Source organism: Mus pahari, chromosome 2 (assembly GCF_900095145.1).
Source record: "Mus pahari chromosome 2, PAHARI_EIJ_v1.1, whole genome shotgun sequence".
Classification (NCBI taxonomy): Eukaryota; Metazoa; Chordata; class Mammalia; order Rodentia; family Muridae; genus Mus; species Mus pahari.
This window is the reverse complement of record NC_034591.1, coordinates 67,578,575-67,590,687: the sequence shown is the minus strand read 5'-3', so window position 1 is coordinate 67,590,687 and position 12,113 is coordinate 67,578,575. Positions and strand designations below refer to the sequence as shown.

At 48.3% G+C, this 12,113-nt stretch overlaps 1 protein-coding gene across 4 annotated transcripts in view; it reads right to left on the bottom strand.

Moving 5' to 3' along the window:
• Window positions 1-1,147: 1,147 nt before the first annotated feature.
• LOC110316610 (amiloride-sensitive amine oxidase [copper-containing]) overlaps window positions 1,148-12,113 on the bottom strand; it is a 24,018-nt gene continuing 13,052 nt past the window's right edge. For all 4 annotated transcript variants that reach the window (XM_029535554.1, XM_029535553.1, XM_029535555.1 and 1 more), the window contains 4 exons: window positions 3,540-5,113; window positions 2,428-2,713; window positions 1,989-2,121; window positions 1,148-1,759 (listed from right to left, as the gene is read on the bottom strand). In XM_029535554.1, the coding sequence (XP_029391414.1) occupies window positions 1,493-1,759; window positions 1,989-2,121; window positions 2,428-2,713; window positions 3,540-5,109 (2,256 nt within the window). In that variant the 5' untranslated portion in view covers window positions 5,110-5,113 and the 3' untranslated portion in view covers window positions 1,148-1,492. The remainder of the gene's footprint in view (window positions 1,760-1,988; window positions 2,122-2,427; window positions 2,714-3,539; window positions 5,114-12,113) is intronic.

Sequence of the window (12,113 nt, the reverse complement as noted above, 5' to 3'; positions counted from 1 at the left end):
CGCGCGCGTGTGTCTGTCTGTCTTCCTGTCTGACTTTGTGACAATAATAATAAGAGGAGGTCATGAATTTGGGAGTAAGTGTGGGGGAGGGGACACGAGAAGGTCAGAAAGGGGAAGGGAGAATGGTGGAAATGATGCAAATGCATTATTCATAAAAAGTTAAAACTTCTCAGGAGCTGGAGAGATGGCTCAGTGGCTAAGAGCACTGACTGCTCTTCCAGAGGTCCTGAGTTCAATTTCCACCAACCACCTGGTTGCTCACAATCATCTGTAATGGGATCTGATGCCATCTTCTGGTATGTACTCACATGCATAAAATAAATAAGTCTTTTAAAGAAAGTTAAAAGTTAAAAAGTTTTTCTTCCACAATTTTAGCCATAGATGACACTTTGGTCATATCTTACTCATTATCCTCTTACCCTCCAAACTCCTTGGTAACAAATTCCCTTTTACTTTCATATCTTCATTCATTCATTCTTCCTTTCTGTAGCCCATTGGACTTTCTTGTGTTGCTTTCCTGAGCATGAGTTGGGGGTTATTTACTTACCAATGTTTACACTATCAGTAGGACTGGTTTTTTCCTCTGCAACCATTATCTTCCCAATGCTCCTTGGTGGAATATAGGTGGAACCACAAAATTTTGTTTTTAGAATAATTTAGATTCATAGCACAATTGAGCCGAAGGCATAGAGAGCAGCCTGTATCACCTTAGCTGTCACAAACCTCCCCCATGATCATGGTCCATGTGTGACTGCTTTTCTCTGTGTCTGTGTGTCTGTGTGTGTGTGTGTGTCTGTCTGTCTGTCTGTCTGTCTCTCTCTCTCTCTCTCACACACACACACACATACATACACACACACACACACACACACACACACATGCCTGCAGGGCAGGAGCGGGGAGGCATGGTTCACAGGACCTGATTGCCCTCTGGTTTTTATGACCCTGTTATCTTTCGAGTGCTTTTGAAAATGCTCTTCTAAGCCATGTATGGCCTTTTTCCTTCATAACAAAGAGAAGGTTGATCTGGTTTAGCAGCCCATTGGCATGGGTTGTCCCTAGGCTTTTTACAGACAAAACTGCAACAAATCAACGTGTGTGTTTAAAAGGAGATCATGGGATAAACCCCAGATCCTAGACCAGTGTCTAAAGGGCAAAGGTCATTTTATTAGATTTTCACATGACATTCCTTTCTCCTGCCTATTGTTGAGGTGAGAGAATTTCCCCCAAAGTTTCCTGATAGGAAGATAAAATCCTCAAATGTTTTAACCACCACCCCCACAACCCACCTGAGGAGAATTCTGTGATCTTCCATTGCATTGGTCATGGAAGTCTTTGGCAGGTATGGTAATGAAACAGGAGTAGAGCCAGCCCTCCCCTGCTGCTAAAAAGCAGCCTGCAGGATAGAAACAGAAGTTTTGTTTGTTTGTTTGTTTGTTTTCCAGTCTTTGTGAGCTCTGGAGCTATGCTGCGGAGGCTGGGGTCAGACCCATCACACAGGCTTGTAGGTCCCATTGTAGCTGAAAGGCGGAGACATCAAGCAATCCCTGTTCTCAGGGATCCAGCGCTGGACGTGGTTGAGGCCCTTGTCCTGGGGCCACACTATCACAGTGTCTCTAGATGCCAGGGATGGATCCTCCGGGAAGAAGTTGAAGGGCCGGATCATGAAACCCACAGAGTTTCCAGGTGTGGCTGTGTTGGGGACATCCTCTGAGTGAGGGATGTGCAGGAAGCCCACTGTCACCCAGGCCACCAAATCCTATGGGTGAGACAAAGGCTTTAGTGGACAGGGCAGTGATGGGTACCAACTATCCAAGGGCACTTGGGCTTGGCTTTGAAGATGTCTTTACAAACTTCCCAAGATGCTCTCAGTTCCATTGGAGAGATGGGTGGATCTATCATGACCCCAACCTTAACACACACGAGAAAAGCCTGAATTCTAAGACCACAGGGCCTGAGGTGGGCAGGGGCGGGGATGGGATCAGTACCTCATTTTTAATGTTCTCGTTGTTCTGAAGGAACTCCTCAAAGACCACAGGGGGATCCCAGGGGTCGTTCTGGTTGTAGAGGCTGCTGCTGTGGCGCTCAGACTCCCGATACTTCGTCACAGCCAAGGGGTACCTGCAGACAAGAGAGGTCGGGGGGCTCTGGGCACTGGGGCTGCCTTTGGGTCTCTCAGGGAGCACCTTTGGGGCCAAAGATGGGGAAGTTGTTGCTTCCACAGATGATGATTATGATTGTCTCCTGGGAGTCTTCAAGAATGCCCGTCAGCACTCAAGGGCCAAAAGTCCTGTGAGCGCCACCCCTCCCTCCCCAAGTGCAGAAGAGTACACACCTGCAAACACGCACAAGCTCAGAGCCCGGAGAAACAAAGTACACACAGGCACACACAATCACTGAAGGCAGCCCCTTCAGTGGTCTCCTCACCTGGCCCAAGTGACAGCCCGCTCCTCCTGCCAACCCGGTGGTAGCACCTGCTCAGCCATAGAGTGGATCTGCAGGCGGTAGCTCCGCCTGTGGCCCCAACGGTTCTTTTGGGGGCTGCTAAAGAGCAGGTACTTGGGCAGAGTCCGTCCAAAGCGGAATGCAGCCTGGTGCTCGTGGGAGTACTGGGTCTGCTCAAGTGTGGGCTGGACTAGGGAGTGACTTGGGCTCCAGGGATTGGTGATGTTTTCCAGCTTTGTCTTCAGTGTCTGGAAGCTGTTCTTGGTGCCTGGGTGTCGGGGGGGGGGCGGTCATGAGAGGAAACAGATGGTGAGACTCAAATATTGGAAGGGAAACCTTCCTGTTTATAAGATGTCTATCCTAGACCACGCCCAGCAGTGAAGAAGAAGCAGTGTTGACAGCTGGCAATGGCTTGGTGATGGGACACCATGGTGATGGCAGTCATAAAGGAAAAGAAACCAGGGGAGGTGGAGGCCAGTTCTCAGGTCAGCCATGGCATGTGGTACACACACGTGAAACCTTGCAGGTCTCTGGAGAGCTGTGCTCTGAAACATTTTCTGTGGTGTGAACCATGGCACAGGGGCATGGTTTGTACATGCTCATGTTTGTACAGCCCCAAGGACTATCAGTATACTATGGGTCTGAAGTCAAGTGAGGCCCAATGGGTGGAAGCCATTTATCTGGCCTTGGGGGGCGGGTATTACTCTACTATCAAATCTGACACCAGATATCAAATCCCTGGTGTCATTCTGTGCTGACATCATTAATCCATGAAACACACTGAGCAACCTTAGAAGGCGCTGAGCTCCATTTCAAAGTACTAGGTTTCAGAATCTACCTGGACACTGACCCCTTCCTCACTCCATATATACCAACCTACTGAACCCAAGGCAATGAGAGATGCACACTCCACACACAGGGTAACCCTTGGATACTTGCTCATGCCTCAGGGACACATGCTGCTTCATATTGCTAGGAAGCAGACAGAAAAAAATAACACCGATGTGACTCATTCTCAGACCATCCCCTGTGGAGTGAACCTATTAATGAGAAGCTGCCGAGTGGCTGAGAGAGAGTCTGGGAGTGAATCATACCTACGACATCCAGGTCAACACGGTAGTGCACCAGGTGGGTGTGGATGTTGCCAAGCAGGTGGGTTTGTAGCCGAGTGCCATGGCGCAGCCCCTCAGGGGTGTAGAAGGTTGCATGGACATATCCAGTGGCATGCATCTTGGTCTCCATCACACCGTTAGGGTAGAAGATGAAATCCCAGATATAGTCATAATTATAGACTGTCGATGTCGTCCGTAGCACCAGCACATAACCCTTCAAACCCGCATAGAAGTTGAAGCCACCTTTAAAATTTGAGTTAAAGTGGCGCCTAAGGGGCACCCCTGTGGGCATCTCAAAGAGGCACAGAGCGCGTGGATAATGGACAGGGCCATCGCTGTCGTAATAGTGGAAAGCATCCAGGAAGGTAGCGGTCTCCGGACAGTCAATACCAGGGGCCAACTCGTGAGTGACACTGCCCAGACCCCAGCCAACATCAATATACTTAGTCTGCATGCCTGCAGGCGTGTGTCCTCCGTATAGTGCCACAGCCTCTTGCACACTGACCTCATAGGCAACACGCTCACCTCCAAAGAGTACATTAAAGATCTGCAGCCCAGAAGAGGATCTTAGCCGGTAAGAGAAGCTCCAGTCTCCGTAGAGCACAGCATTGCCCTCTAGCTTATATCTGGGGCCACTGGGCTGGACAACGTGGGGGCCTGCAACAGTGACTGGCGTGTGGAATTCCCCCCGGGGCTTGTAGGAAGAGAAGAGTGGTGGCTGCTCTGTGGCACCCGGCAGTGGGTCCTCGAGGACCACCGTCTCCACTTCTCCAACTGCGTATTTCCGAGCTAGTTCCTCTGGGCTGTTGTAGAACTTGCCGTTATACCAGAGCTGTTCCACTCTCCAGTCCTGGACATCTGTGCTGGCGTGATCCACAAGAATCTCCAGCCCTGTGGGATGCAGGAAGTAACCTTCCACATAGCGCTGCACGATAAGCCAGCTTCTACGCTGACCAGACTCCACACCACGCGGCGCCACATCGGTCAAAGTCAAGCACCGGTCATCGCAGCCTAGGAATGAGAAGCCAGTGGTGTCAAGAAAAAACTGGTGCAGAGGCGTGGTGGCTTTCTTCAGCATGTGGTAGAGGAGGTCATACTCCGCTGTGGAGATGGGTCTTGATGACCAGGACAGATGGTGCCCTGGCCTTGGGGACAGTGCTTGAACGTAGCAGGGCCGTGGCAGGGGCCCCACAGCAAACTCAGTGACATTGGGATGATCCTGGGCACCGAAGAAGATGATGGCCCTGGCTTCCCGGACAGGGCTTTTTCCCCCTTCATCCAGAAATTTCAGCACATGCTTCTTCTTGGGCAGTAGCATCTCAATGAGAAACACGGAGTTCTTGGCCAAAGTCAGCTTCTTGGATGGCTGCAGCCCCAGCTCCTTCCTGTTCATCAGGAAGCTGTGCACAGCCTTTATCTCCTGGGGGCTCAGGTCCGCAAACACCCTCGCTTTGTCATAAGGAGTCCTCACAGCAGATGCTGTGTCTGCTGTCTGTAGAACTAATATGACAGCTGCCCAGACCAAGGCCAGACTCATCTGTGCCAGCCCCATGGCTCTGAAACACAGCAGAGGGGAGGAGAGGACTTGAGTATAACCCTCAACTGACTGAGTGCCTCACAGGAGCTTTTCCCTCAGCCCTAGCATGTCCCTGCCACTGGCTCTCCCCTGTGATTCACACAGAAGGCAGGGATGGAGTCTCTGGGTTCTCCTCACTCATGGTTCCTGACGCTCTCTGGTCCCCTGTCATGCTCCGGCTGGCTTCTCTTCTCTTCTGTCTACCTTTTATACTCCTGTGGACTTTCTTATCTGTATACATTCCCATGTTTGGGCCTTTCTGGCAGTTCATTTCAAAAGAGGAACATTTTCCTCAGCCAGGGACATGAGTCATATCAGCCCAAGAACTGAACCCCAAATGCGACAAAGCCTTGGATCCTGGTGGAACAGAGCATTATACTCATTGCAAAAGAACCCCCTTTTATGAAGTTGTTTGTATGTGTATGTGTGTTTGTGTATCTGTGTAAGGATGTGTGTGTATGTGTGTGTGTGCCATGTATCTATGCATGCATGGGAAGAAGTCAAATTCCAGCGCTCTTCTCTTCACTCCTCACTTTTTTTTTTCCTGAAAGGCAAATTCTCTGACCTTTACTGAAAACCGCCGACTTCACTAGGCTTGACAGCTCTCCAGCTCCAGGGCGTCCCTGTCTCTGCCTCCCCAGCAGATCACAAGCTTGGGCCATGGCTGCTAACATTTCATATGGGTTATGGGATTAAACTCAGGTTCCTGCACTTGCAGGACAAATTCTATCATCTGAGTCATCTCTCCCACAATAAAGGACCCTTTTGGGGCTGCTTTTAAAGACTTAGTGTAGATGTTCAAAGTGTAGGCCATTGGGTTTGTCTTGGGTTCAAATCCTGGTAAATGGCGTCATAAGGACAACTTGTACAATCTTGGCTATCTTGCTTAAATTGCCCCAGGTCTCAACTGTGAAATGGGCATGACAACAGCGCCATGCTCCACTCTGAGCTTGTCCCCCTAAGCAAATCAGATGTTACATTAAAAGTCGGGTACAAACCTGGGCTTTCAGGAACACCTGGGGTGCTCCTTTCCTTTAAACCGAGCCCTTGGTGATGCAGTCTGGACCGCCACACACTGAGGGTGGTGGCCACTGCAGACCACATCGGCAGCACAGGAACAACCCTGCCCACTTTCTCCCGCCCCTCGCTGTCCCATGTGCATAGTATGGCTCCTCGGCCGTCAAAGGCTATAGGAGCTCCCTAGTCAGGTATCCCAGGCAGACATAGTCAGGATCTTTACCCCCAACCTTGTCCCCAAGTCACCAGGAAAATATTGTGTATGCACGCAGGGCAGGGTCTCTGGGATGCTAGGAGTCTTAAATGTCCATCTCCTTTTACCCAGAGGCGAGGCTGTCAGGCCCCGTTACGTGCAAAGTTCCCCCAAGCCACACATGTTGCCTTCTGTCATTGTTATGAGCTCTGATGACCTCGATACCTCTGGGCCTCAGTGGGAAGCCCCTCCCAGTGGTATTTCTCAACAGAGGAACTGCTTTATGTCTTCCACCCACACCAGGAGGTTCAGGCAGAACTTGTAGTCTTACTTAGACATTCCATTGGCCCTCTAACTGGACTGCTCAGTCCTAGACTTCTATTTTGAGAGTGTTTTTAGTTTCGGAGGTACCTTGACCAAGAAGTGTAGAGCACTGTCCCATGTCCCCTGTTCCCTGCCCCTTCTCCCAGTCTCCTCTGCTATCAGCACCCACCAGAGTGTTCCATGTGTAACAACTGAGTCACAGCGACACCCCAGTCCTCTGTTGAGGAATACCACTGGGAGGGGTTTCCCACCGAGGCCCAGAGGTAGTGAAATCAGGTTAGAATCTGGCGAGATCAGAGCTCGTAACAATGACATTAATCCCATTAATACCTGGATTCTGACATGTAATGACAGGCACCCACCACCACGGTGTTAGGTGATAGTCTGTTGTCCTGACTCCTAAATTCTCCCAGCACTTCATATTCCTCCCCCCACCTCCACCAACCACTTACCTTTTACTAGTTTTTCAGAAGGTGGGGCTGGAATCTTAATGTAAGTATTGTGTGTTCCTAGTGTTTTCCTGCCCTCTATACCCGGCTTCCCTCTTTATAATCTCTTATCTCCAAATGTGTTTCTGCTTTAGCCAGTAGGAAGGCAATGCCACAGACATTTGGAATCCTCTCTTGTGAAGTCACATGGGCAATGTGGAGGAGGAACCTTCAGCAGAACCATAGAGGCAAGGGAGGACTTGGTAGCCACTGATTGATCCTTCTAGCTCCCAATGCAAGGAACGCCAGCCATCCTCTTACAGGGCCCTCTTCTCTTCACCCCAGAGCTGCCTGCAATGGCTTTCCGAAGCTCCTTCGGGGCTCTTGAGCTTCCTGGATCTCCTCCCTCTTGTCATCCTGCCCCCTACTCCTCATACTGTACCCTGTCACCTTGCTTTTGCCCCTTCCCCTGACTCCCTGTTTGGTGCTCCATCAGAACCCACCTGTGTGCTCTGCTCCGTCAATCCCCAGCTTCCAGACTTTGTTCCTGGTCACTGACCCCAGAAGTCTTCTTGAAGATACTGAACCCCGCCCCACAGGGAGGGACAGGGTGAGATATGGGTCAACCTAACTGGGGACCTATAGCCCATGGGGTTCCTCCCTAGACAGGTGCTAGGGTGCTGCTGGCTGAGGTTCAAGTGCCCTTGGACTATTCCCCTGTAATTTCCCCTTTAACTGGTGGCCACCTTTTGCAAGAACTGTGCTTGTCTTTCTCTGTTACACACTGTAATATCATAATGTGTTAACATAGTGTCAAGTTCAGACACTAAGAAGACATTTACTAGCCAGTTTTTTTCAGTTATTTATTTATGGACACACACGCAAACACATACCTCGTACCAATGTGAACTTGAAATGGATCAAAACCTAAATATAAAGTCAGGAGCATAAAACTATTAGAAGAAAGCAGAGAGCAAATCTTCTTAACCCTTGGTTTGATACGGGAGCCTTAGCAGTGACCCTAAGGCACAAAAACCTAGTGGATACAACGGATACATCGGATGGCAGCAGCAATGGAGGAAGGAGGGATAATTCTATCTGAAATGGGCAAGTGGGGCTGGAGAGGGGCTTGGTGGCTAAGAGAAAGCACTGCTCTTGCCGAGCATTTAGGCTGACTCCAGGCTGTCTGAAGCCTCTGTGATCCTTGGGCTTCTGCACTCATGAGAATCTGCTCTCTCCTCACACATATACACAGAATTAAAAACAAAGGTGTGTTTTCATTTAAAAGGGGCAAGAATTCGAGTAGATATTCATCTGAAGAAAATACCTTGTCCATGTCAGTCACCAGAGATGTGCACATCAGTGTAAGGACAGGTTCAAACTCCTGTCTGCTGCTTGGAAATAGTTTACTGATGTTAACTACTGTCTTCATGCTGTGCTATGGAATACTGAATTTTATTGCACTTACCCAACTGCATCTTTAAACACAACAGTCTTCCCCTCTCTACCTTCCACCACTCCCTAGGCTCTTCACCAATAATCTCCTCTCTAATGGTGTTGGAAAGACAGGGTCTCACTATGTAGCCCTAGCTGGCCTAGAACTCCTCTATAGGTCAGGGTGGTCTCACACTCACAGAGAGCCACCTACTTCTGCCTCCCAAGGGCTAGGATTAAAGGCATGTGACATCACACCCAGCTCTTATGAAATCAATGAGCAACTTTTTGACTTCCACATCTAAGTGAGAACACAAAGAATTTGTATTTCTGTGGCTGGCGTATTTCATTTAACATAATGTCTTTTGGTTCCAATGATGGAAATTTCTCAATACAAATGACAAACATCTGAGATGACAGCCATGTCACATTTACTGATCATTACATATTGCATCTATGTATTTAAATGTCACCTTTATTTCATAATATTTACAATTACTGTGTGCCTAATCAGATAAAACACTGACAATAGCAATGAAATATGTAGAACAGAAAAATACAATTCATTAACAAGTGTTGGCAAAGTAAAGAGAAATCTTAACCCTTATGCACAGTTTGTGGTAATGTAAAATGAGGCAGTCACTTTGGAAAACATGAATAAACATAAATTTTCCATATGACCTAGAAATCCCACTATTAGACAAATATTCAAGTAAAAGCATCCATTGGCACAGATGTGTGCACAAATATTTACAATGGTATTAGCAGACAAAACTTGGTTGCTTAATAACTGATATCATTATTCATCCACAGAGAGGAATGAGGCACTGTTATGTGCTGCACCATTGTTGGACATTACAACAACTGTGTTAAATGCAAGAAGCCATTTACAAAAGGGTTATTGATTAGATGGCTCTATTGATAGGAGGTGTCCAGAGAAGCTACCCTCTCCAGAGTGGACGTGAGCTTTAGAGCAGATTGCGAGTGTGTCGACTGATGAGGCTGGAGACGGGGTATGAAGAGGAGATGAGGTACGATAAGCATGATTATCCCTTTTTAAGGTGAGAACAATGTTCAAACATTGCTGATGGCTGCCCGTATCACAATCTGCTGGTGTGCATTCTTTAAAGGAGTGGATCATGTATATGATTGCTCCAATGGAGCGGGTTTTTAAAACCATGAGTGAACCGATACCTAGAATTTGCACAGGATGCTTGCAAATCGGTCAGAGATAGCAATCTCTATGGAGTCCTGGGTAAAGATCTCAAAGGCAACTTAAAAGAAAGGAAACCAAAAGGGCTCAAGAGTTGCCATTAGAAAAAATCCAAAGCATTCAACAATGAGATCTAAGCAAATATCCAGAAATCAGATAGCTGGAGGATGCCACGTGTTGCCATAGATGTGCAGGAAACAGGAACCTCTGGGACAGCTTGTGGGAGAGCGGGCAGGGTTGGTACGAATGTTCTGGGATGCAGTTAGCAGTGGGTGGGCAGTGAGGTCGCTGCGTGCATGTCCTGCAGATAAGCAATTATGTAGCAGAGATCCTGACAGGCTCAGAAGTGGGCATGGACCCCAGCTGCTGTAGAGATGGGGAGCTAGAGGTTGTTGGGGCTCATCCCAGGCACAGGGGTTCCCATGCAGTTGTGACCCACAGGAGAGGAGTGTAGGGTAGGGTCTGAGAGGAAACAGGCTGAACGGCTGAGCGTGGTGCTGCCAAATTAACATGAAAAGGATGCACACAAAGCCACTGGGCATCTTTTAAAGAAGCAAAACACATAAAGATCAGTGTTAAACTGTCTGGAGTTTAAACAAATGCCACTTAAGTCTAGATTGGTCAACCAGTGAGTTTACTGGGGTTAGTTAAAGGAACATAAATAACTCAAAGGCGACTCGTGAAAGATGCATCCCTGGCTCTCTGCCTGTCCATAAGAAGCTCCAGTGGAGAGAGTATCTTCCAGCAGCTGTTTCCTGTTTGTTAACACTGGGGAGGGGTCTTATAACTTTCTGAACTTCCTGCGCTTTACAGGTTTCGTTAGCTTCCTAGGTTTTATGAGTGTCCCTCCTCCTACCAGTATGGAATGCTTCAGTTAGGAGGAAATGACTATTCAACCCCCAACTCACAACCCCTTCCTCCAACTCCTACTTTCTTTCCATTCCTTCTGACATGTTACCTGTGTCTTGCGGGTCGGGTGGGGTGGGGTGTGATATAAAGATCTGATTATTTCCTTCCATTGAGCATTGAGCATTATAGCATGACAATAGCCATTTATTCTCAGCAGCTTGGCCGGTTACTAGTATCTGCAGTAACTACCACCCACTGGGGAAAAAAATCTTTCCTTGCAATGACCAAGGATGATAATCTTTGGGGATAAACACAATTGTTTAGCAAGCAATTTTCCAGGTACATCACATCTGTTTAATAAAGCTATAGCAGAGGCCTTCAACACCCCGAATTTCTGGTCTTTGTCCTAGATTACTGTAACCAGTGTGGCTAACTTCCTGCATAGTGGGCCTTAAATCCAATAACAAAGCAGTTGTACCACAATAGTTGTACCACTACTGTACCAGTTTGGAAAGTTGCATCACAGCATACAGGGTCCATAGCTAAGCAGAACTGTTGGTAATAATTTTCTTTCCAGTAACTTGCACAGTCCCTTCTGGGACTGTAAAGGCAGCCATGGCAGAGAGAGCATAAAGCTGAGACACAATCACCGTAGTGGCCATAGCCCGTGTGGTGCGGGAGCTGCTCGAGTTTCCCTGGCCATGACTCTTAGAGAGGTAGACTACCCTTGGCACTGGTATCTTTTCTCTCTCTCAGTCAGACAGATGGTTTATTGAATGCACAACTCAATGCACTGGTCAGACCAGGGACATAGTTTGGAATTGGGTCTGATACTGTGACATCAAATAAATATCTTTCTAGCTTATAAAGAAAAAACCCCCACAAAACCCACAATGAGCGCATACACAGGTGCCGGAAGTGCTGCCTGGTGGTCAGCTCTGACTCCAGATATTTCAGACTCAACAGGTCATATTGACATTTAATTTGATGGGTCCTACGTGAAGCTTTGTGGAATTTCTTAAGATTAGCAGACCTCAGAACAAACAGAACACAACAGGGTATGTGGTCACCATGACCCTGCTCTGAGTCAAGTTATTTTTCCGCGTCAATGACTGGCAGGCATGTTACAGCAACCACACAAAATAGCTGGCAGGCATGGAACAAAATGGTTAGAGCTATGGCCGGGGAGAGGGGGCTAGACTGGAACAGTTACACCTTTACCATTCACATTTTTCAAAGTTCTTCCAGAACTTTATATCATTCGGCACTGGTATCTTAACCACTTCAGGAGGTTGGGGAGTGACCCTTCCCACTCAGGAGGTTGGGAGTGACCCTTCCCACTCAGGACGTTGGGGAGTGACCCTTCCCACTCAGGAGGTTTGGGGAGTGACCCTTCCCACTCAGGAGGTTTGGGGAGTGACCTTTCCCACTCAGGACCTTGGGGAGTGACCCTTCCCACTCAGGACGTTGGGGAGTGACCCTTCCCACTCAGGAGGTTGGGGAGTGACCCTTCCCACTCAGG